This window comes from Idiotropiscis lumnitzeri, chromosome 14 (genome assembly GCF_059441095.1).
Source record: "Idiotropiscis lumnitzeri isolate Australia: NSW breed Sydney's pygmy pipehorse chromosome 14, RoL_Ilum_1.0, whole genome shotgun sequence".
In the NCBI taxonomy this organism is placed as follows: Eukaryota; Metazoa; Chordata; class Actinopteri; order Syngnathiformes; family Syngnathidae; genus Idiotropiscis; species Idiotropiscis lumnitzeri.
In genome coordinates, this window is record NC_142404.1 from 3,544,246 (window position 1) to 3,570,353 (window position 26,108).

Consider the following 26,108-nt stretch of genomic DNA (forward strand, 5'->3'; position numbering starts at 1 on the left):
ACATTTCGTGGAGGATGCTTTCAGAAATGTTCAAGCATGCCCGAATTTCCTTATTCTGACATCACAACCCACGCCTCCTGCCTGCTCCTCGGGCATACCATTACAAGAGGGAACAGACAGAGGGGAAGTCAAAGCGTTAACCCACTTCGGTTTGATAAAACACCACCATAATAAGACCATAACGTAAACGGATTTGAATAGCAAATTAGCCAGCTAATTATTTTTATAGGGGTTGTGTGTCTTGTAATGGTTTGCCCCAGTAGCAGGTTGGAGGTGCGGATTACTGTTGTCAGAATAAGGAAATACAGGCACGCTTTAAATAAACCTCTACCGCTAGCATCACTCCCGCGGTGACATCATGTACGGACGTGGGGCGGAATAGGGCAGGGGCCAATATTTTTTATGAATAAGGCTGGAGGGTCAATGCCGGATCAATAACAAGACAATGAGCGGAGGGCGGGGACTGACCGGCAAAAAAGGGTCTAGTGCCCAGTCTTGGTTATTTCTGACCTGTGAAAACAGCTAATTCCCAAGCCAATTTTTTTTTATCTTTAACCTTTAAATGCACAAGTGAGTGGACAGACCCAACACTCCATAAGTGTGACCCATATTACAATCAATCTGTTTTGATGACATTTTTGTCATTTGGTTACAAATAATCACTTGCATAATATTTAGTAGTATATCGAGGACCACAAAATTATTTCATGTTTGAAATACCTTTATTTTTCACTTTATGATAGAAAATATACCCTGAACAGCCATGGGAAAATGTAACTATCCATTATGTGTGTGTGTTTGAGTGCAGTCATTGGTAGTTCCTTTCTCTGTTGCCTTTTTGTCTAATCACTTTATGCAGATTATTCACAACTACCTGTTTCTGGCTGTGATCGTTGCACACAGGTACATTGCATTTCCCACACCTATTGTTGACTTTGAAATCTTTGTTACGAGGGCAGATCTGATGCCTTTTTCTCTTCTGTTCTCTTATTAATAAAGCGCAAAGTACAGCGAATGTCTTAAAATCTGCCAATAGCCATGGTGGTTTTCTACATGGGATTATGTAGCGGACTCCCAAACAGCTCATGGAGTGATACGTCCCAGTTCTTCTCACATTCTGCAACCAGGGTCAATCCAATGAAGGTCATGAATTTATCTTGGGTGATATTTGTCTTCTGGGGGTTGCTCCTCTCCGTCCTTCCAGGTTTGTGCGCTTCACTTCTTGTATAATAATCAGTGAGAAAGAGCTGCGATCTATCTTTTGGTGAGTCAGTGGTGCTAATCGCTTGTGCAGGCCGTGACTGACCTCTGAGGATTTTGTGGCTGTGTTCTGCCCTAGGTGGGAGGTAACTCGCTACAGTAAGAGCCCTGGACACATAAAAGGAATCAACAAACAATTCTGCATAGATATAATTATGTCTTACTGAGATTCAAATTGCATAAATGATAATTAACAAAAAACTGACAATCAAGCATTAATTCGGCCTTGTAACACGATTGGGGGGCAGATGAAAATAAAGAACAGGAAACTGTTGTTTTAAGAAACCAATTCACACTTTTATTGGAATGTAACAATGCATTAAATACACAAATCCTCTTCTTTGAATAATTTGGTATTTAATAAAAAAAAAAGAACAATACCTGTCTGAGACTCATTTGAATTCAATTGCATCATTCAAACCTACAAATTATTCTTTTCCTGCATCATAGAGGTGGAAACCTGCCACTGTCTGAAGTGAAAGCGGATGATCAACACTTGAGAATTAGAGGACAAACCACACAGACACACAGGAAATAATTGGGAGACAACTGATAAACTTTTGGAAAACACTGCAAAGCTGAGCCATCCCGATGAAATAGTCAACTGTTATTTCTTAACACTTTATATTGTTCTGGACTTAGAATTTTAAAAAGCATGTAATATAAACAAGCTCTTCCTATGATACATCGTGTATTTGAAGCTAGAAAAGAGAGAATAAGACAAATCTGGGCTCTTAAACTCACCAGAAGTGATTTCAACTTGAAGTTGTAACTCAAGATATTTATTATTCAAGGCCTCCACTAAACCCAGATATTCTGAATCACTCACTTCACCATCCTCACCATTCACTGCATGTTACTTAGAAGAAACAAAAGAAAATCAGCAAACGGTTTTGCAAAACCATTTCCCTAATTTTGAAAAGAAACAATAGCCAGAAAGGGAAAAAAAAAACAGTCAGGTGTCTCCTTGGATCTCTGTGCTGTCTCAAGAGCACCACCTCCTTCCACCTCGCCAACATGTCCTTGACACAAATCAAACTCAGTCCCCCAACCCTCATTGTCACCCACCCCACTGCTGTTAGATTTAGTTAAGACATGACTCCAAACACGGGATTGTGGCGACAGATACTCGGTCCAATTTCTTCATAGTCCTTTTTGGTGTGGCAAACCTGGTAGAACTCGGGCTGTGGAACAACAAAGAAAAGGAAGAGTTAAAATATGCACCTGAAGGAAATGGAAACAGAAGCAGAATAAATAAAGAAATGACCAATTAAAATTTTCTGTTTTATTTTTGAGTCAAACTGCTGCAGACAAAACTTTAAGAATCCACATAAAAAAAAAACACAAATAAAAGATACAATACAATTTTATTTTTCCATATTTTCACGACGATAAGGCGCACTTTAAACTCAAATTTCCCCAAAACAGACAAGGCGCCTTATCATGACGAGCCTATTCTATAAACTGAACAACTCTCTCGAGTAGTGAGCATGTCCATGTAGGGCACTGCAGAGTGCATGTTAGCACACCCTGCTGGCCAAAGTCTGAGACATCTATGCTACAAATTGAGTGTGGCAAATACATTATGTGAATGTTTTTTCAGTGATGGTGCAAAAGAAAGCTGGACAAAAGTCAGCTGCCCACAATGTCGTAGTTTGTCTTATCATTCATGTTATTGCAAGCAAGAAACATCACAGGTTTAGACAACAGACTGGGAAAAAAAAACACTGCAAAGCACACCACTCATCTTTCTAACTTGATAAGGCTGAAAAGATCCCAGAATGCCTCAGTCTGATAATCTCCCAGAATGCCTCAGAACTGTTTTTGTGTATTTTTATTTCTTTTGGTGATAGGAATGGCATGAGAGATGCATGTTTTGTGTTAATTTTATTTGTTTGTTTCATTATTTGCTTGTATGCTGTTCAGAGATATTTATGGTTTTGATTTGAAACCATGACTCTAAGGAGTGTGGAGACCAGTGACATCCCTCCCCTGACATAGTAAATTAGATGTGTTGCAAAGATATCTCTGATTGGTATGAGCTGAAGTGCTGCTTCTAACAGCCATTAGTATGCGCGAGCTAGCATGCCAACACGCGCCTCGTAGTGTATTAAATACAGAAATAGCACCCCAACTGGCGCTGCGGCCTTTGATACAACGCGTCTTTTGGTCGTGAAAATACGATAGATAGCATATTTCACAACAGGTGCTGCAGTAAAAAAGCACTTTACATCCTGCGTGTTGATGATTATGATGGGTATCTGCATGTTGTGGTCATGAGTAAGTGAGATCAGGGAGTAATGGCCAGTTAGTTGAATGAAATGAGTCCAATGTTGCTGTGTATGAGCGTAAAAGTAGGAGCACATGATGTATAGCAGAGGTATTCAATTAAAAGTCACAGAGGTCCACAACTAAAATTTCTTCCAATTAAAAGGTCCGAACCAAAGTCCAACTTAATGTCTAGCCTATGTTCACATTTTATATAGTTTCACTATTTAGTCATTTTCAACAGAGCGCACTTATATACTAAATATTTAGCAATGTTCCCAATTAAACACCTTTGCCAGTCAAACAAATATAAGGCGTTTATTTCACATTCAAGAAAATGTGGCTCCAGGAACTTAAGGGTGCCACTTCCAGAAAAAAAACTGTGAAATATCTCCTGCAGAAATATATCAAGTCCTAAGCATTGAGTTAGCATCTTTTACCTTTTTTTTCTTAAAACAAAGAGTTATCAGCCTAAAAAAAAAACGGAAAGCCTAAATATCCAAGTAAAACAGGTCAACATGTTCAGTCCACAATCAATAAAAATGGCTGTCCTCATCAAAATGAGCTTTGACACCACCTTTTATTTTGAATATTTTTTTTAACATCTCTTAATGAGAAAAATTAGTTTGTGACTGCCCTGCCAGTGAATTAATTCTGGGTTGCAACGGAATCAGGACCATTGGGATTCGGTTGATTATTTCACACATCTGGCCTTTGTGTTTTCCTTTAAATAATGTTTGTGTAACCGTATTTAAGCACTCCTTCACAACGCTCACCTCAAACTTCAGCGGATAACTTTGCAAAAAATGGCGGTGCCTTGTTTCATAGTGGCGCTTCGCAATGTTGCGACGGTTTCGGAGCATATGATGCACACTGGATTTGAATCGGCTGCAGCCAGGACAAAACTAAATTTCTCTGTCCATTCATTTACATTTTAAAACAACACGCATCGACCTCGCTAACTTTTTAGCAAGGCATACTGTCAGCAGCACTTTCTTCCGGTCTGCTGCGCAATTGGCAGTGGATCGTAAACAAAAGATTTGATTGGCTCAAATCAGTGACGCCTTTTCCGTATTAACTAGAATTGCAGCGCCAACGTTTCGCTAAGAGGATGTAGAAGTCTTGCTCGTTCTGCTCCGATTGACAACATCCTGCATCATTAGTTGTCTCATGACACCAGTAAATACCTACTTGCTGCTAATCGGTGCCTTAACAGCTGTTCTCTTAATTAGCTGCATTTGCCTGACAGAAACTTTCTCTGTTATACCGGAACAAACTATCTATAATCTACAAGTTTTCGTGAACATCTAGTGCTTTCAGTCAGTCCACATTCAAACACGTAATAATTTATCCAAAGAAACATCCTTCTAAAACTATGGCTTGTTTAAGGTGGAACCAGTTTGAAATCAAGATCTGCATTCAACCACAGAAATGCTAAAATGTTTTTTTTTTCTTCTCGCTTAGCATACTAAATCGGGGCACAGTATACTGTAATTCAAATAGTACAAATCCATCCAACCACACTTCACAATCAAATATGAACGTATTAGCACGTAACAAGATAACATTCAATTGCACTGCTTGTAAGTGTATATTGCTTTGCTACTTACAGTTGATGCTAACATTGAGCCTCCAAACCAGACAGCATATCTCTGCATATGATGAGTGATTACTTGGACATCAATTGGTTTGGGCTGTTGAGAAGAATTTGACATAATTCATACCCTACAAACCATGTCATGATCAAGAGCTACGGCATAGCAAAAGACCTGGCAAAACAAAATGTGTTCCACAATCGAAAATCTACGCAATTAATCGGTGTCATCAACAAAAATCATTCTATTTACGAGTTAGGCCTTATGATTATATTCAGATTTGTATGTTAATCCGTATTTTTCCATGAATAGATCTGTAGCTGATACCAATGATCCAATCTCAAGGCATGATGACGACGATTTATATTCAGATGTGAGATTACAGGATTAACATCAAAGGAAGCATGCAACCACTTTACAAAAAAAAAAATGTAAGAAGTTTTCCACTACTTGTATTGTAACCATTTTCACCACTCATATATTTGGCTTCTTTTGCAGTCTTTGCTGTGATGACGTACACGCTCCTCACCTTAAGTTTGCCTCCACTCAGTTCCTCACTCATTTTCAGTCTGGCATCAACAGTCCTCTTCAAATCTCTCTGCAGACGGCGACCAAAATCCCTGAACATGGTGGAGCCTCCAGACAGAACAATATTCTGAGCAAGGAAAAGTTAAATTCAACTTTTGATTATAAACCTCAAATCGGTTAATGGTGATCCATTAATCTGCCATGTACTGTTTGTTGAAGAAAAGTAAAGATACTGACAACTGCTGCTTCCTCACAAATCAACATGACTTATATGTAATCGAGTGGTATTTTGCAGTAAATGCTAGTTTACCTTGTAAAGAGGACGTCTGACATCAATCGGACAGTTCTGGATGACCTCGTCAACCACCTCAGAAATAGGTTGGGAGAAGTCTGGGTTGGCAAACTAGGTTAGTAGAAAACAAAGAAGGCAAGATATTAGATAAGGGAGTAAACAAACATTGTACAGTTCAGCTTCTGTCTAGTCATGCCTTGCCGTATTTTGTTGTTTAGGCCGGCCAGAGCACTCCGATTGCGTACTACGGGTGCTAATCGGTTGGATATACTTTTAATTTTAGAGGTCCCTCATCTTAGCTGATGTGTGTAATTGTACTGATTTAATTACGGTTTTTGGTCTGTATTGTGTGAGGCTGTGTATTCTATTTTCGCACTTGACAATTATTATTTTGCTGTTCACAGTTGATGCTCTGCTGTAACATAAGACTTTAGTGCAAGTTATACTGTACCATCAATCATTTGTTCCAGTGTTTAGTGACAACATTAAACGATAGCTAAGAGATGGTTTAGTGTAGCTTAGCCTGAGCGAGCCTGCCCCTGTAAATTACTACTCGTCCTCCTTTTGTGCTAATTATACTTGTCAAAAGTGTGTCTTATTTGCTGCCATGGAGACAATGATTTGTGCAAGAGTCACAAATGCGTGTGGTGATTTTCAAACGCATATCTGGAGACTTGTGCGTGCCTCTGTAACTACACATTCAGACCACAAGGGGACGCTAGTATTCTACCAGCCCAGTACCACCAGTATTGGAATAAATGCAAGAATAAAGTAGAACTAACTGTATCGTTTGTACATTACACACCGAACTGACGTAGTCAGTACATCTTTATTTCATCATTCCTCCACGTTAACATCCGTTCATAGGACTCAATACCCAAGGCACGACTTCCCTCTCTGGGTTGTAACAAGAACATTACATATTAATACACTAACAAAATGACACAAATAATATAATCACTGAAGCAAAACAAAACAAAACAAAAAAAATGCCAATTGAAACATTAACAATGCTTCTTTTTTAAATTAATAAATTAATGTATTGATTTTGTAAACACTGCACACTAACTAGACTCCATTGGGTCGTCTGTCTGCTGCAGCTGTAGAATACTAGCATCCCCTTGTGGTATGAATGTGTCGCTACGGCGCCACACACAAGTCTCCAGACACGCATTTACAAATTGCCATATTCATTTGTCACTTGCACGGCAGGACTGTAGCAAAAGTCACATGAAAGAACGCAGCCAATCAAGAGATCCAGTGTTTACAGATTGCACACTTGCGAATTTCTGTACGCATACAAAATCAATTTACACATAAGAAGATTCTTGTTACACATTTTTGGATTGATTAAAATACACATTTGCAAATGGTTTTGCTACAATAATGGTGCTATTTATCCACCACATTAGCCAGCCAGAGAAGGACTCACGGAGCTGTAAAGCTATTTTTCTACATGGGGGAGAGGCATTATCACAATGGGTTTGTAGAGGCCAAATCATACACACAAAATTGTTGGTATACCTCTGTTAATGAGAGAAAATACCAGAGGGGTCACAGAATTAACTTGAATATAACAGAAATAATAATTAATACAAATGTAATGAAAATAAAAATAAAACCGAAATAAGACACTAGTTTTGAATTATGGTTCGAAACAAAATATATCAAATAAACTTTTGAACCACAACAAAATCAGTGGCCGACATCCACGATTTTAAAAAGGCACTAATAGAATAAACAGGGAAATTGAAGTCGTCAGCCAAATAAACTTTATTGTGGTATTTCGTTGTTTTTTTTTTTTAACACTTACCTCTGGGTGAAAGAAGATCTCAGGTCCCAGAAACCGCTCATATCCCACATCAATTGTAAACTCTTTCTTGTTGACTGTGTTGATGCCAGTGTATTGCTTAATCCACTTGGAGCCGTCTGTGTCATACTTGTTAAACTCTTTGACAAGATCTGGGCACACATAGCTGAACCGTTCCTAAAAGGGACATCATTGGTGAACATTTATATGAGTCTTGCCATCACACAATGATACGCCAATAATATCCTGACTCATTTGCTCAAATCAACAAGATTTGAAGAATTGGACACATTTGATAATATTTACGATTCAGTCCCACTTAACTTTTCTACAAGTCTAGTACCAGTATTAGTATATCATTCTAAGTTTCATAGGAGTTTGAGGTTCTCCTTGCAATAAACTATATAACCACTTTAGAGCACAAAGCATTTTTTTCACATCTGTACAAGAACCATTATGCATAATGTTCACCTCTGAGGTTTATTTACATTCTGTATGCCTCTTACTATTGAGCGGAATTTATAACCCTCTTTGATTATTGTAGTTATCCAGTAACAAGAAAGAGTATTTGCCCTCCTCTTAAATCCTTTAATGTTTATGATCAAACATAAAAGGCAGCGTGAGGGAGGCGTTCTTATTTTTTCATGGTTTTTAAAATGTACTATTTTGCACTAATGCACATGTTCTTTGTACATAAAATTATGACTATATGTAAATATTTTTTCCATATTTTTGTCAGCAACTGAACTGCTTCAAATTGAGTCTAAAGGCTTAGCAATATGGCCTGAAATCCCTATTATGGTATAAATTGAATCCCTTCACAGTAATGGTGAGTCTAAATGAATGCATTATTGAAATTTGAAACCAAAATATTTCCCATTAAAAGGCTCAGAAATTATATTAATTCTCTCAGTTTCTTTTCGTTCGAATGCAACATTTTCATGTAAATGTATGCCCTTTTTTATGTAATTAAATCAATTTAACATATACTAAACATTGAGTCTCTCAGCAAAGTTAAATTGATAAAAAAAAATTGAGAATTTTGAGACCTCAAACTCAGTACTTTGCAGTGAAAAATAGTGCAAAAAAATGCAAATAATAATGATCCGATATTTTAAATACTCCACGTCATGGCTGATGTTAGCCATAATCTGTTGACGGTATTTTTAGCTTTCAGGCGTGCATTTACCTAGTAACAGTTGTCTTGTTTTATTTCTACATATTTATTCATTGTAATACTAATCTGCAGTTCCTACCAAGTTGCTCTTCGCCCTAATGGGGTTCTAGTCAGACTTCTGTGAAAAGTGTCCTGTACGCCTAAGCACAATTGTGCTCTTTCGCAACTCTGGATTTCACATTAGTTTAGCGATTAGCATTAACTTCTCCATCTTATGTTCTTTCTTTTTGCTTGGTGGGTTGCGTGCTTAGCTTACTCCACTCGCATCCGCCTTTAGTAATGCTGGAGCTACGTGTAAGAACTGTATCTTGCATGCCGCCACAAAGGCGAGGATTAGTTTCTGAGTGGAGAAGGTCCGTAGCCCGTAGCTACTGCCCATAGACATTGTGCTAATAGACTGAGAGTTTCTTTCCGAGAGCCATCTCCATTCTGAACTCTCACACACACATGAGAACACCCTTACCTGGCAGAACAGCATTGTGATGTGTTTTTATATGCACTATTCAGTACTAAATTCCATTGCACTCTCTTATTTATTTATCTAATTTATATATTTGTCTGTATTATTATTGTATTGCACTGGAGAGGGGAGCCCTCTAATTTCGTTGCACACTTGAGTACAATGACAATAAAGGGATTTCTAATTCTAATTCTAATTAGCTTAGTTGATTTTCTTATCACCTCAAATGTGCTCAAACCCAAAAAAAAGGCAAAAAAACATGTCAAGCTATGGTTGAAAAAGTGATGTGTAATGGAAAAGAAATCACAGCACATAAAACTCAAGATGATCAAACCTTGACTGCCTTGGCTGTCTCCAGTGACTGCTCTGGTGGGATGCCCACCTCCCTCTCTCTTAGAAGCTGCTGGGTGAAGTAAGTAATGTCTCTTCCTGCGATGGGAATGTGCTTTATACAGCTGCCAATAACATATCCCTCAGCCTAGAGGACAAGTAAAAATAAAAATGAAGGGGGAAAAAAAGAAACTTCCATCCGATTTGATATTTGCGTTGTGCATAACAGTAGCAATATTTTACACGCTGGTGCCAATTATTTTTTGTGGAACGAGAGCTGCTTAACCACATGTATATTTTGCATATTAAGACTACATACACTGATTCATTCACTCCACAACTATAATGTTCTGTGCAAGAAAATTTATTTTAGCTGCATAATCATTCCAATGAAACACTGTGAACTACTTAAGATCAATTTATGGCACTACGCCAGTGCGCAGGTTAATGGGCAAAATTGTTTATTCTATTAATTTGGGAAAATGGGGCAGGGGTATCACAATTTGACAACTCAAAATAAATGCGTTGCCCCGTTAATAACAACACTATACAGTAAGTTCTCCCACCGACGGACCTCTGTTAAACGGAAATTCCCTCACCCGGAAAAAAACGTATGCATTAAATTTTCTACTACTATATTACATTGGCGACCGATTCCTTACAACGGAAATTCCAATATCCGGAACCCGGAAGCCATAGCAAAGCCCGCGGTAGCGGAAACTCGAGCAGTTCCCGCTCCATACAACGGAAAAACGGTGCGATGGTGAGGGGGGCGCGTGTGACCTGCGGAACATGTTTTTTTCCGCCATACTACAATAAAGTGTAATTGCACATCCACTCCAGTAGTTGGCAGTGGCGCTCTCCTTGCCCATTGTACGCAGCGGGTATTAACTCTACGGTGTAGGGTTGTTTTGCAACGAAAATACTATTATTTATAGTTGCGTCTGAGAGCAACATAAAATAATTGAGAAGCACTGGTGTAAATGAATGTGTATGTTTAAATTAACTTCCCGCTAACTGGACCGCTAATTAGAGATAAGGCTAGATCAATAGTGCTATTTATGGGCATAGAGAGTGAGTGAGTAGAAGAAAAAGCAAAAAAAAAAAAATGCTGTATTTTGTTAACATACTTGCACGTTCATACCCGGTGTTGCGAGCATTGTGACAAGCTTGTGTGTGACGTGTGTGTGTGTGTGTGTGTGTGTGTGCGCATGTGTGAGGAAGAGTGGAGTGGCAGCACGCGTCACACATGTACCCTAGTCGTTTCCCACATAAGGAAATTCTGTTACACAGAAAGATTGGACATTGCAAATATGATTCCGTACTAGAGAATACTTACTGTATATGAAAAATCACACTAATCTCACTTCATGAGCCCTCTATTTTCCTGCTGGTCATCATACAGACTGTTTGATCGAGCTTCTTTCATTTTAGTAAGTTGGCTAAAGTGAAGCCGTTTCTTTCTCAGCAGCACTTAGAAACAGTAAACCATGCCTTCGTTACATCTAGGCTAAATTACTGTAATGCACTTTACTTTGGAGTCAGCCAGTCCTCCCTCAAGCGCCTCCAACTAGTGCAAAATGCTGCTGCTCGTCCTTCAACTGGAGCTCGGACGACGAATCACATAATCCCAATCTTGGCCTCTCTTCACTGCACTTTAGAGTTTGCTTTAAGATACTTCTGTTGTACTATACAGATTTCTTAAGATGAAAATGTAGGCAAAAAGAGAAATATGAAGACTGTGAAGAGTCATTTGTGTGGGAGGGTTGGGTTGGCGTGCACAAGTGAGACACACATTTTTTGAGGACTGTAATGAGTGTCTGCTTGTTGGCTGTACACTTACCACAGGGATGACATGGGTTACACCGTCACCGCTGTCAATAACAGTGCCTGTCAATGTCCTCTCACCTACTTGCCTGGACGTCCAGGAGGCTGCGAGAGCAAGTACCGCCTGTGTAGGTCACAAGTTGATGATATTGTTAAAGCAAAATGTGAAAGTAATCGTTCAACAGCATCTTTCTAATACAAGCAGAACACTGAATGATTCTGACCTGCACAGCAATGTACAGTCCTGGTACATTGAAGGACTCAAACATGATCTCTGCTGTGTATTCTCGGTTTTCTGGTGTGTTCAGAGGAGGCTCTGTCTACGATTTGATTTGAAAAGAAACATTGTGAATATGCATACAACAGTTGACAATGTCCATATTACCACAATCCATACAGGTACAGAGCAGTGCAGCTATACTGCATGTATGCTACGATGAGTCCCTGAGTCAAGCTGTGCACAGGAGTCGATGACGAGGTGCGTCAACGGGTGCCTCTCCACTTCACAAAAACAACCATTAACGGCTAAATTGCTCGGCTATTCTCATACCTGGCAGCAATTCAGTGTTATTACCGATGGTGTTGGACATAGTGTACACATTAGGGTCACCAATGTGGACATTTAGTGGTTGAGAAACAGGAGTTGACAGATGAAGACAAATTAAATCAATATTGCCACCCCATTTACTCTAAAAAAATGGAGGTAGGAAGGTCTGCATATTTGCTTTACTCATAACAGGGCAAGAAGCGACTTCCCTCCTAACCTGGAGGCGGAAGTGTATAGTCTGTTTCACACTTCACTTAGTGTGAAAGAGTCGCACGTCAAAATAAATGTGGCTTGGAGTTCAAATGAGTCAACAGGGTGAAGAACTTCCATGGTGTTAATAGCTTTATCTTCAAAAGATAATGCCAAATCATGTTCGGTCAATGTTTAATTTTTCATCTTGGAAATAAAATTAGAGCCAGTTATAGGTGGACTCTAATTGGCTGTCGTCAAGCATATTTCCGACGCAAAAGTTTGCGTTAATATGGATACAGCTGGTTGTGGTAATATAACGATTTTTGATCGACAATCAAAAAATTGTCTCTCTGTCTGGCTCGGGACCAACTGGGGCTGCGGACCAGTGTACAGAACCTGTCATTAGAACTTGATGTTACAGAAATTAAAAAATACTTCATCTGAATTTTATATGTCTGCGTAAACAGGTTGTTTTATGAGTTAAGTAAATTAAAATACGAAAATAGATGTGATAAATTTACATTTTACTTGGCCAATAAAGACACAGAGGTAAAATGTGCCTACAGAGGCAGTATGCTCGGTTTTTTCTCCTCATTTTGGTTGCAAAAGGTTTAAGGTGACAATCATGTCACCCATGAGCCAAGACATCAAGTCAATACAGAGCAGAGAACTGTTCTCACCAAGAGGAAGTAATGGTCTTCAGGCTCAGCCCTCAGGTACTTGAAGATGATTTGCTCCATGAAGCGCTCCATTAGGTCCCAGTCTTCAACAATCCCATGACGAATTGGCCACTATTGACATCCAGTAATTGGAAGATAAAAATGAAAACAAGAGACATTATACTCTAAAACAGTGCCTCCCAACTTTTATTGAGCAAACATATATGTCAGGGGTGCTCATTACGTCGCTTACCCGTCATGTGATCGATACAGGGCAACCGGTCAGATGACACCTGATTTTTTTGCGCCTCTCCCTCTCCCTCTCCCTCTCCCTCTCTCCCCCTCCCCCTCCCCAGAGAGCGCTAATAGACTGTGAAAAGCTCAGGAGTGGTTTAGTTAAAACTACAGTGGATTTGTGTGGCCTAGAAATATCTGTTCACAAAATTTGCAACTACCATTTTTGGTGATTGACTTGGTCAACTTTTTTTATGCCACAAAGGACTATTTTGTTAGTCGACTAGTCACCAATCGTAGTCGGGATTAGTCACGTCATCGCATGACATTGCACCAGCAAGCAGCAGCACAAATCATTGTTTTTACAGCTTGAATTATTTGAGGAATGTACAATTTAAAAATAAATACAATTATGACGATAGGATGAAACTTTGCATCTTAAACCAGCATTCTCAAGATGTTTATAAATGATGATGCATCTTAAATTGAAGGTGATACTTTGGCCTTTTTGACTGTAAATGTTGAGCCCATTTAAAAATAGAACCAAAAACTATACACTAAGCATAGTTGGGTTATGAATACTATGAAAGTACCTATAAATACAAAAAAAATGTGTTAACATAGTTCACTCTTCTCAAGCATCAAGCATTTTTTTAATGGAGAGGATAAAAAAATCATGCGTAAAATTATTAAAAGGCACCATGCTATTGAAAAAGACAAATAAATACTTGTATTGGTTTTTATTTTATGTTTTTATTTAACTTTTAATTGTCCAAAACGTTTGCTTTGTTCACTATTGCACATGAATAAAAATTATTAAATTGACCTAAAAAATACAAATGAAGTATCTACGATAAACACCCAAAAATCTCTTTAAGATTAAGAGTTGGGGAAAAAAAACATTGAGGGACAAAGTACCTTTGTGGAATATGTGGGCTTGTCTACAGCTTCATCTCCGATGTAGAAATCCAAGTCATCCACCCCCTTCATCATTCTCCGCTGCGCTTGGTCGCCAATCTTAGCGGATTCTTTGATGGCAATACCTGATGAGAAAATGTTAATTCACATGGAGTCAGTAAAGGACACAAATATCTCTTAAATTGTAGAATTGTCATCGTAAAAAAGGATTGCAAAAAAGTTTTATTTGATACAAATACCATCATAAGCACATAAACTTATAAACATAACTTTTGTGGATTGTCGAAGTATTGAAACATTTCTTTCACTCTAAAAGGCACATTTGTTGGCACTTTGGAATGCAGAGTTGGTGTGAGCTCAATCTATAGTGAAAAACTCACATGATGGAACGATGAACTGTGGCTCTGTGTTTCCTGCATACCCCAATTTGGTGTAACTGAAAGAGAAAAAAAAAGATAAAATGATATTCGACAGTCACTCCTACAATAAAGGTACCGTATTTTTACGGCAAAAAGACGCGCTGTATCAAAGGGCGCAGCACCAGTTGAGGGTGCTATTTCTGTATTTAATACTTTGACTGGGTGCGTCGCACTACGAGGCGCATGTTAGCATGCTAGCTCGCGCATGCTAGCTTGCGCAGGGCAGCTCACGCAGGGTAGCTTGCGCATGCTGAAAGCTGTTAGTAGTAGCACTTCAGCTCAGACCGATCAGAGATGTCATGGCAACACATCTAATTGACCACATCAGGGGAGGGATGTCACTGGTCACCACACTCCTTAGAGTCACAGTTTCAAATCAAAACAATGAAAAAAAGAAATAAAATTAACACAAAACATGCATCTCTCATGCCATTCATATCCCCAAAAGAAATAAAAATAACACAAAAACAGTACTGAGGCATTCTGGGATCTTATCAGCCTCAGCCAATCATATGGCTGCGCAGTGTGGTGTTTTTTTGCAGTCTGTTGTCTATACCTGCGATGTTTCTTGCTTGCAATAACATGAATGATAAGACAGACTACGACATTGTGGACAGCTGCCCTTTTGTCCAGCTTTCTACTGCACCATCACCAAAAAACTTATTCACATAATGTATTTGTCACAGTCAATTCGAGGCATATAGATGTCACAGACTAGGCCAGCAGGGTGTGCTAACATGCACTCTGCAATGCCCCAAAGGGATCAGGCTCAATGGCTGAGGGAGATGCTCAGTCTATGAAATAGGCACGCCGCATGACAAGGCGCCTCATTGGTTTTGGGGGAAATTTGGGACTTTAAAGTGCGCCTTATGGTCGCGAAAATACGGTACTTATTTTTTTCTCTTTCTTGAAAGAAGACCATGAATATGTTAGGAGTGCCATCTAAGTTATGGCACTACTTGAAAATGTCATATGACATTTTTTATGCAAAACAGACCAGCAAATAAACCCAAAATGAACAGTTGCATGTAACAGCATGCTCAACGTCAGTGATTACGTCAACTGCTCATAAATGCCCAAGATGACACTGCACAAGGTATGTCATTATTTTTTTTTCAGGCGCCGTTGGTAACTGCACTGTTAATGTTTATACACACTGCCAAATGAAAGGAATCACAATAAGCATTCAGAGGCGTATTGCTATATGTAAAAGAATAGCTTTTCAAAAGAATTTGAAGTGTAAATTTGAAAGTGGCCCACTCCTTGGGCTGCCAACAGGAAGTTCAGGGGGAAAAAAAACATTCACGACTCAGTTGATTTGTTAACAAAGAGACTATGCCTACCGGTGTGAATTTGATACTGTAAAAACAGCTAAGAGGGAAAACCATAAATTGGGAAAAATACACACACACATTAGGATTTAACATGGTTTCCTGTCTTTTTCAAGTAACTACTATGCCAACCAGATGTACTCCTCTCTTGGGAAAGCCCACACATCCTGTCCTCCGGGCAGAGCAAATTACAGAAGTTGACCGCCGCCAAATGACTGGGGAATGAGACACAATACTGAATACAGAGGAATACAAACAAACCCTATATTTGATTCAATTTTAGATTTCCACCAGTAACAGAGGTAACAAAGTGAGTCCCACAATTTCCTTAATTCATCACACATTAATAAATGTACCCTGCATACTGTAACAGTACATTTCTTTATCACAGGTCTGCAGGGTAGTTTTCACTTCTCATCGATTGTCATTGTTAAAGGACTCAATTCCTAACTTTAACAGAAACCCTGAAAGTGCAATTGAAAGTGCACTCGCCTCCAAAAATTATAGGTCATGATGCTTAGGCAACGTTTTCACTGAATTATCAAGTTAAGTTAATATCTATATGAAAAATGTCTATAAAGTCAAAACCAAAAAGACAGACTCAGAGTAAATAATATATGGCAGCAAACATACTTCAGGCCTTCATACCATTGAACAGTCCCAGCTTGCCCACCTCAACCTGCCTCAACAGGCTTCAACTACACCGCAAGTCTGAGTGGAGCTATTTATGCAATGGACAGCGAAACACACAGAGCAAATTTGTGACAGTTACAAGAAAGTACAAGGCATTTAATAAGGGCGCATAAAGTACCACTGGGAAACAACTTCATTCTCAGACCTACAGATGGGTTACTGTCAAACCAGAAAAAAAACAAAAAAACGTTCAAGGTTCAATATCACGTTATAAGGTAAGAAATTTCACATTTTAATGATGAGTTACTATTGTTACTTTTTGATCCTTATAAATCAGTCACTATGTATCTACGTAACTATGCTACGCTTCTGTAATACTGCAATAATAATAATAATAGGAAGAAGAATAAAAATAATAATTAGGAAGTCTTTAGAAATATTTAAGATTTAAAAAGAGGACACAAAAACCTACATAGGCCTCCGCCAATTCACTAAACTGGAAGTTTAGTTGAATGCAGAAGTCAAACTTATCATGTTAAAACATGATAACATATGTTAAAATGTGAAACTTATCACGTTATAAGGTGAAGCATATTACATTAAAATGTTAAACATATGACATTAAACCATGAACTGTATTATTTTAGAACATGATAACTTTTTCCTTTTTCTGCGGAGGCAGATTATACTTCCATAATACACTTCCGTACTGATTAAATTGTTACTTTTCCTGAACAGTGACTCTAAGCAGGTGTGTCAGGACCCAAAAGTGGGTCGTGGACAGAGTAAAATATTTTATGTATTTGGATTGTGATTCTTTTCCCCAGTACAATACGAAAGTACACCAAGTTCCCACATGGAACATATTAGGTAAATGACAGGAATCGTATGCTCTTGTCGCCAGATATTAGTAAACAAAGTGAAGCTCAGCCTTGGCTCAAGGGCTACAAAGCAAGCAATATGCTTTATGTGGTGTAGTCCAAGTCTTTTGAAACACCATTGAAAAGTATAACATACTGGACATGTATTTTTAAGGCTAGAAATGTGGGTCCCAGAGTGGCAGCAGTTGAGAAGCACTGGTAGAAAACAGTCTGCAGGTATGTGGGGTGGGGATGTTTTTTTTTAATAGGTATGCAATGTGAGGAGTGCCTAACGTCAAGCCTATACACGAAAGCAATCAAAATTCGAAACTTGCAGATTAAAGTACAAGTAGTTATTTGCATAAATACGTTGTAATAATAATATATAACAAAAAACTAAAATATCCAGCTCAGGTACATAATGACACATTTCTAACGTGACATGAAATGTCAAACAATGCGAATAAGAGTTTGTTTCCTTTAATTTCCGAAGAAAATGCCATATTACACACGTCAAAATGTTCCAAAACTCATCAAAAAAACCTACAAGGCAATGAATAACCATATATGGACTAAAAAGAACGAATGAGGAAGTGCCCGCTGGAAAGTCTGTTCTAAAGCGCATGCGCAGATGTATCAAAGGCACAGGCACTAGCTTGGTAGAAAGAGTCCTCGAACAGCAACATTTTGCTTCAAATTTGGATCCAAGAGTACGCGTCCAATATAGAACCACCAAGTGAATTAAGCTGATGCGACATAATAATTTCCTATCAAGTCTGGATCTGCCGACATTAACACAATGAAATCTGCTCGACAGGAAGAAACACTGTCATGAATCGCCAAGACTAACGTATGGAAACAAGCAAAGTATTCCACATATGAAAACCCAACGAAACAGACTAACAGGTTTAGTTTGATTATATTCATATTTTAAAAGCCTTTTCGTCAGCATCTTCGCTAACGTGGAGCAGAATTAGACGCGTAGACATACACGCCCCATTATAGCTGCTGTTGCAGTTGACATCTTGCACTAGGTAACACTCGGGCCCTGTGCAACACGCATCTTACCCTGTACCGCAGTCCACAACACACGCCGGGAGCCGTCCAGCCATCTTTCCCCGAGATTCTGGTGTGTAGTAAGGGTAAAATGACGTATAGCAGGCTGTGTCAGCAGAATAACCCAACCGGCGAGCTGTCCGCAGGCGGAACCCCGAGCCCAGCCCGCACAGTGGCGTTTCCACTTTCCACTTCCGTGCTCGGCTTCTGGTGGGCAGGGAGAAGCAAGATGGCGGAGGCCGGCCGAGTAAAGAACGACGCCGGCAGGATTCTATCGACTTCCATCACCGCGAGAAGAAAGCGTCACTTTAGGGTGCAGCAGGAAATAAAAACATTTTTCTTTTTTAAATAAAGTTTTATTTTTATTAATAAGCATTTGTGCTGATATGTCGTGTTGTACTACGCGAGTGTCCAACGTAACACAAATTTAAGGTGATTAAAATTTATGTCATTGTGACGTGGTCACTTAAGAGCGCTTTTATCAAATTTATTTGCATTGTGTGCGCAACAATAAATAACCTACAGTCTACACTCTACACTCTACAGCTTCACTTTTTGTCGTCATTCCACACCAGATGGTGGCAGCATTTATCTTCCACCATGAAGGCAAAGGAAAGAAGAAGCAGAACATAAGTCTGTGAGGAAGCGGGCGCTATAGTTTCATAAAGAACGGAAAGATATGGCACATTTTCGTGGTCAGATTCGGGGGCCACACTGGGGCGCTAAAAGGGATAACATACTAATAGATTTCTGGAAAAGGCACGAATGTTTATTTAATTCGTCGCTGGAGTCTTTCTATGACAGGGATATGAAGACAAAGCTGTGGTCCGAATGCGCCTTGTTGATCGGGAAGTCTGGTATGAGTGACTGGAGTTACTTACATTATAATAAAACGGCTTTGTAGCTGCAATGTTAACATTTTGATAACCGTCATCGTAGGGACGTGTAAACTGACTCGTTTCCACCGTCTACCGTGAGGCGATTTTCGTGTGATCATATCGCGCAGGTGTGTTATGCACTCCTCAGAACAATTAGCTATGCCTTGTCAAAATGTTTTTGCCTTGTCTATTTTTTAGACTGCATTTCTATATTTGAGTGTGTTCTAGTGTCCCCCAGAACTGGTCTGGTGTCACGATAGCTAAAGGATATTTTTTAATATTTTTTTAAATCAGTGGTGATGACAGTGAAACGTGCCTAGTTCAGCCCACTTTTATTTTTAAATGCCACCCCCGATTTTGATGGAACCACTTTTGGTGGACAGCTGAGGTGGTCCAGTGTTCTCCAGAACTGGTGTGGTATTACAATAGCTAAAGGATTTTTTATTTTTTTTTTAGTCAGCGCTGATGACCGTATAAATATATTTCAGGGTGCTTTTATTTTGACAGGCAACATCAACATCAAATTTGGATGGGACCGCTTTTGGTACGGTGATCTATTGTCCTTCAGGACTGGTCTGTTGTTGCAATACCAATTGGATTGACTTTAATTATAATAACTTTAAAAAAAAGTATACCTGCAGACATTTTTCAGTATTTCAACTTATTTTTATAATGCAGCTCAAGATTCAAATTAACCATTCTACATTCTCTCAGAAGTGGACTAGCTGCGCTATTACAGAGAGTACATGTAATATAATTATTTCTAACCCCAAGCATTGGAGTCCAGTTCAGCATAATGGTGAACCTTTATTCTGAAGGGGGCTTCCGCCGACCTGTTACCATAATGCCTCATTTGAAGGATATTAGCGGCTGCTGGCTTGACTTGGATTTTTTGAGTGGAGGCTGGCTTGACCGCTGTAGATAAAGTTCCGTCCAATTTTTATACTGCCTCAGAAAATGATACAGTGCCAAAAAGTTAGCTGCAACCTTTAATGAGAGAAGTTGCAGGAGAGATGTCCATCAGGATAAGCCATCCGTCCGTTGTCAGCGTGTCGTGTGGGAATGTCGGTAGCTAAACAACCAACAGGCAGACGGGGTTCGCACTGTAGAGATTGCTTTTATGGCACACGCAGTCGCCCCCTATGCTCCTCTCGACTCAAAATGCTTCTCTTTGCTCTTATTTTTAAACAGCCTCTCACCGCTTCGCACAAACACTCAGTCATATTGTAACAATCTAGAAAGTTACCAACATTTTTGCCCGCTTTTTGAAGCGTTTAACTTACTTAATTGTCACATCTCTACATGTTGGCTAGAAAATAAGGATGATTATGAAATAGTACGTTCATTCAGTTGTCCTTAACATACCATGTATAGTTTATCCTATTTTCTTCATGATCATAAGAGTCATTCAGTGACATTTACCATGTTTGACTGTATCTTTATTTCTTCACACCAGTGTGCGATGTAGTGAGAAGATCACGGTCTCTGCGGACTCAGTATGGAAGGGTGGTATGGCACCCAGAGAGGGTCACAACTTTTCAGCAAAGGATGCTGAGAGAGAAACTAGATTTTCTGAGACCTTACATTGTCCGAAGACGAGGCGATTCCTATCCGGTAAGTAGAAACCAACGAATTATGTGTTCCTGCAAATGTTTATTGAGTGTTATTTTCCAAACAACTTTGTTGCAGGAAGACAAGTCTGATGATCATGACGATGATGAGGGAGAGATTGAGACCGAGGAGAGTAATGATCAGGAGACAGGAACAAGTACATTTGGGAGCCCATTGGATGATGATGAACCTGAGCAAGATCCAAATGAGGAATTTCCATCTGAGGCATCCACCTCAAACCCTTCTTCCTACTGCGCAATTAAACAACCTCATCTTGTAGAGACTATGTCCTTGAACTTTGAACCTCACGATGACAAAAGTTCACCAGATGTTCCTGATCAATTAGCACCAAATCTATCAAATCACGATGTATTAAACCAGTTTGTCAACGTCATGCTGTCAGATATGCGTCAGATTAAAGACAACATGGTGCTTATCCGACTTCGCCGAGATATCACTGATCTGGTGTTCAAAGCAGTAGAAGAGGACATGCACAGGCAGAATCCAGTTCCCTTTACGCAACCAGGAGAAAATGCACAACTCCCAAGCTCCTCAAGGCCTCAAACATGCATGCAGAGGGTTTTTAAGAGAAAGAACTGGGGACCTGTTAAGCACACAAGAAGGTTTTGCAGGAACCAAGCAAGCCAAGCGCTTGAGGAGATGAATAGAAATATCCCTCAGGCTATGATTCAGGCTTCGGAGATCAAATTAGAAATAGATCCACATATTGTTAAGGCAGAGGATGCGACACTTACTGTTCTGTGACATTCCTGTCCGTCTGTTGAATCACTGTTATTCAACAATTCATGTTAAAGATTGTGCAGAATACTGATCAGAAGCTGTAGTGAGTGACATGTCATAATGTGTTCTCGGAAAATGGAGCTGTTTCCAGAAATGAGCACGATTGGTGATGACTTGATAACAATAAATTAACCTCTAGAAGACATGCCAGTGCATGACCAATCAAGGTTGTCAATTTAGACTAGGCATGGGTCAATTACCAGTTTGACGGTGTACTGTGGTTTAAAAAAAAAAAATCAATCAATAAGCACTAATACTGGCTGTCATGAAGCAAGCCCTTTCTTTTCTTTTTTTATGGGGCATCTAGGCAGGCCACAATATGATTGGCTTCTTGCAGACTTGAGTAAACGAGCCATCTCTTTGGAGGTAATTGCATGCAATTAACTTTGTTTTTCTCCTCAGCGAGTAGTTATACACGGAGGAAGAGGGAGGGAGCAAAACCTGAGAGACACAGCAAAGATGGATGACTTTTTGCTGTGATTCATGTGCTTTGGCCTTTAAAAAAAACTGCCCCTGGGTTCTAATTAGCCCCAAGGTCAACGTGAGTCGCTGACAGGTCTATTCTAAAAATAGCTGACCAGTAATGGGACACTGTGACTAAGAAGAATTAAAACACGAATGTTAACATGTAGTTATTAAAAGTTCTATAGTACACGTTTCTTCTTTACCATATATTTTCTTTAAAAATAAAATATATTGTTCATTGGAAAACAATGCTGATATTTACCCAAATATTTCAAACGAAGTCATTTTAGAGCTGTAATTCTAATACCATGATATGCAATATTTCTGCTCGCAGTTAGCATACTGACAGAATCTAATATTGGCCCATGCCTAATTTTTATAAACATGAAAAGCAGCTGTCAAAAATACGATCAAAAGCCAAAGAACATTTGTCATTTTGTACCGACAGTCTGTGAGTATGCCTTATTAACGAAAATATGTCCATTTAATAATATGTTGCTTTTGATACTTTGACCCTTGTCATTCTTCAGCATAAATTGTGTAAAAGAAGTTGTTTCTCTTTTGGTGAGCAGAGGTATGTCAATTTCATTTCACACGATGCTTCATCCAATTGTTATGGATAGGTGCAACCTGTCCATATATTGAACATGTATAAACGGTTCCCTATTTTAGATAAATAAAGTCTGATCAGTGGTAAAGATCAGTTAAAGTTTTGATGAGTGAATATCAATTGGTGATTATTTTCAAGGTTTTATTTAAAAAAAAAAAACATTTTTATTCAATAGATGTATCATTTTACATTTTTTAATTTAGAGGGGATGCCAACCCCCAAAAATTCTTTGCAAAAAAATATTCTATGCGCTTTCACTGGTCTTATAGAGGATTCCGATTAATATTACATTTGTGGAATATGAGTTAAGAAGCAAAATCTTATCTGTTTTTAGCCATCTCAAGGGGTGTCCATTTTGTCACTTTCTGTCATCTAAAATTGACATCACAGTTGCTCAGGTAACGACCACGGTACACCTGTTATCTGAAGCTGAGCCATGATTGATCGTTATCTGAGCCTTGAGCAATTGTAATGTCATTTTCAGTCGACGGAAGTGACAAAATGGGTTTTATTGCTTAACTCAATTTGCACAAATGCAATGTTAGTCCGAATGTCATGTTTCGACTAGTGGGCCTGCGTAGAACATATTCTTGTAAAGAAAATGTTTAGGTTGACTTCCTGGTTAAGGAATTTGCGGGTTGCAGCATGATAATCAGCACTGACGTTTGACTGTTGTGTATTTGTTTAATTACTGTGGTAGTACTCATTAGCTGCACAAATATGAAAAACATCTCAGGTTGAAATAGAAGGGGAAAAAATACATAACCCTGTAATGCCTCACCCCAGAAATAATGGACAAAAAATTCTGACTTTTGCAATCTGAAACTTTTATTTGGCTCTTGAACAAAACACACACAAAAAATAAACAACAAACAAATATATTTGTATTTATGATTTCACATTTGTATCACAAATGATACCACAGACATTTTGTGCCATTCTGACGTTCAAATGATGTTAAAAAAAAAATCTGCCTTTTTAGTCTGCTACTTTAACGGTGACGCTTTCGTTTTATTATCAAATGTAGTAAGCATGAAAGAAATGTGGAACAAAGTTAGGCTCTTACATCAAACTCGTACCTTAGTTTTCCTTTTATTCTAATCCTCTAATCTCGTTGCACTCTCGAGTACAATGACAATAAAGGGATTTCTAATTCTAATTCTAATTTATTATGAACCACAGAAACCATTTAAACAGATGTCCAAGCAAAAATTACTTTAGCCCATAAGTTTTCAAATTGCACCTATGACACTATGCCACCAAATATACAAGTACCATCTTCTGGTTTTGAAGCTTATCCAGAAGCTCCACCCCACCCAAGAAGCTGTTGAATGTTTCCATAATGGATGGTCTGGGATTGTTCTCGCAGCTTTTTGAGCCATGGCCTCCCTTTCCATAATTTATCCTTCTTAGCATCTTCCAACCCACTGCGGTTATCTTGAAAATGCAACACTCTCAGCAATTTCTCAAATCAATCTTGAGACATCACATCAGCAACTTTGGGATATTTGGTTTCCATTTCTCAATAGGCTCTGACATTGCACATCCGTACTAAACCCATGAACATGGTCAAGACAAGAACTTGCTCATTTTCTTGGGCATTTGTCTTTCCTGACATTCCTCCTTTCTGTACGCTGAACAAGTTGGTTTGATCTGCAACCAGCTATATCATTTCATCAGTAACAAACCATTTGAAATACATTCAATGGCATCATCAGCACTTTCAAAAATTGAACATCTGGTTGGTAAAATTTTGCCTTTCTCCATCAATACGCCTTCCTTTTCACTGTTTTTCTCTGTAGATGTATTTTTTCTGTTGGGTTGTATTTTGCCCTTTTCTTCTGTGGTCATCTGATCACCTCTTTTGTCAAACTGAGCGGCTGTATGTGTCTTATCTCTTTTTACTTTTCACTTTGCGTCTTCAAAATCTTTTTTTGCCTGTGATGTTGTTGGACCCTCTTCTTCCTCTTCTAGCCTCTTGTGAGACATTTCATCTTCATCATTGCTACTATCGGAGCTTTCTTTGCCACTGGGGGTCCAATCTCTATCTAACAGGTCATCCTCTGCAGACATTAACTCCTCTATGACATAGAGTCACCTGAAGTGCCATTGAGGAAGGGGAGGACATCTTCAGAACTGTAGCACCGTTCAACCATCTAAAGTACAATTTGGTTTATTGGTTTTTTTTTTCGTGCAATTATTTTAAACATCAGATTTTAATCAGTAATTGGTTTAACTGATTGATTAAACATTTTTATAATGCACAATAATGAATACAATCTATACTGCACCATAAAATAAAGTGATATTGACAAATAGGCATCTAGCACCAAGTTCAGCTTTCTACGTGTAGTATCAAATTTGAACATACATTTTCTGCATGGTTTTATACTAAACTGCAAAAAAAAAAAAAAAAGTAATAAGTAATTAGAACTTGCTTTGACAGATTATGTTCTAGTGATGTAATGTTAGTAACAAAATCAAAGAAAATCTCACTGAAAAAGCTTCAAAATTATTATTTTTTTAAATTGATTCAGCGAGTTGGGAACTAGTTGAAGCAGGCCATCTTGGATTGTCTCTTGCATTGTGTCCGAATAGTTGTAGTAAAGAAATATCCACCAGGGGGGTCAAAGACAAGTATCAGATTGTACACAAAAAGGATTTGAGGAAAGTTTTCTTTTTAATAATATGGTGATGCAATAAGGCTCAGAAATGCTTGTATCAAATTTGATGCATTAAATAATGTAGGGATAATCTCATTTACATATTTGTATCGCCCAACTAAGAGGTTGAGGGATCGATCTGTGACCATGTCAAAGTGTCCTTGAGCAAGATACTGAACTCCCAGTTGGTCTCATGCTGCGTCATCACTAGGTAAATGAGGAAACAATGTTTAAGCACTTTGAGTACGATCTAAGGTAGAAAAACGCTATACTAGTGAAAGCCCATTTACTAAGTCCACCCAGAAAGCTGCTGCATTACCATCAGCATGGCCTACTCAAGTCGGCAAATGCTCAGATTGAATGGTGTCTAGATTCCAGCATTTGAGGAAGGAGTTTTCCTCACAAATAAATCCTGATTTTCACTGTACAGGGCAGATGGTGGACAGCATGCACTGGCTTTGTGTTGGTGAATGATGAACTGATGCCACTCCAAAGAGTGGCCCGTGGTGGCGATGGGAATTGGATGGATTTGTGGTGATGGCATTTTAATCCCTTATGAACTGCCTATAGTTCTACATATGCTCATTTGTATTTCTTAATTTTCTTTCTTATCATTTCTAATTCTTCAGAGGTTAAACAAACATTTAGGATCAAAATATCGTGGAAATATATCACACTATACTG

At 38.7% G+C, this 26,108-nt stretch overlaps 2 protein-coding genes across 2 annotated transcripts; one reads left to right on the forward strand and one right to left on the reverse strand.

Annotated features, from left to right (window-relative positions):
• Nucleotides 1-1,867: 1,867 nt before the first annotated feature.
• On the reverse strand, nucleotides 1,868-18,651 carry LOC148323152 (actin-related protein 3-like). Its single transcript, XM_088314810.1, has 12 exons — nucleotides 18,409-18,651; nucleotides 14,478-14,533; nucleotides 14,098-14,222; nucleotides 12,967-13,077; nucleotides 11,772-11,867; nucleotides 11,564-11,671; nucleotides 9,725-9,868; nucleotides 7,757-7,930; nucleotides 5,962-6,054; nucleotides 5,653-5,778; nucleotides 5,139-5,222; nucleotides 1,868-2,444 (listed from the first exon to the last, which is right to left on the reverse strand). The coding sequence occupies exons 1-12, from the start codon at nucleotides 18,450-18,452 to the stop codon at nucleotides 2,349-2,351; spliced, it is 1,257 nt and encodes a 418-aa protein (XP_088170936.1). The 5' UTR covers nucleotides 18,453-18,651; the 3' UTR covers nucleotides 1,868-2,348.
• A 291-nt stretch (nucleotides 18,652-18,942) lies between these two features.
• LOC148323153 (uncharacterized) lies at nucleotides 18,943-22,864 on the forward strand. The gene is made up of 3 exons (XM_088314809.1): nucleotides 18,943-19,253; nucleotides 20,731-20,888; nucleotides 20,964-22,864. The coding sequence occupies exons 1-3, from the start codon at nucleotides 19,076-19,078 to the stop codon at nucleotides 21,648-21,650; spliced, it is 1,023 nt and encodes a 340-aa protein (XP_088170935.1). The 5' UTR covers nucleotides 18,943-19,075; the 3' UTR covers nucleotides 21,651-22,864.
• The last annotated feature ends 3,244 nt before the right edge of the window (nucleotides 22,865-26,108 follow it).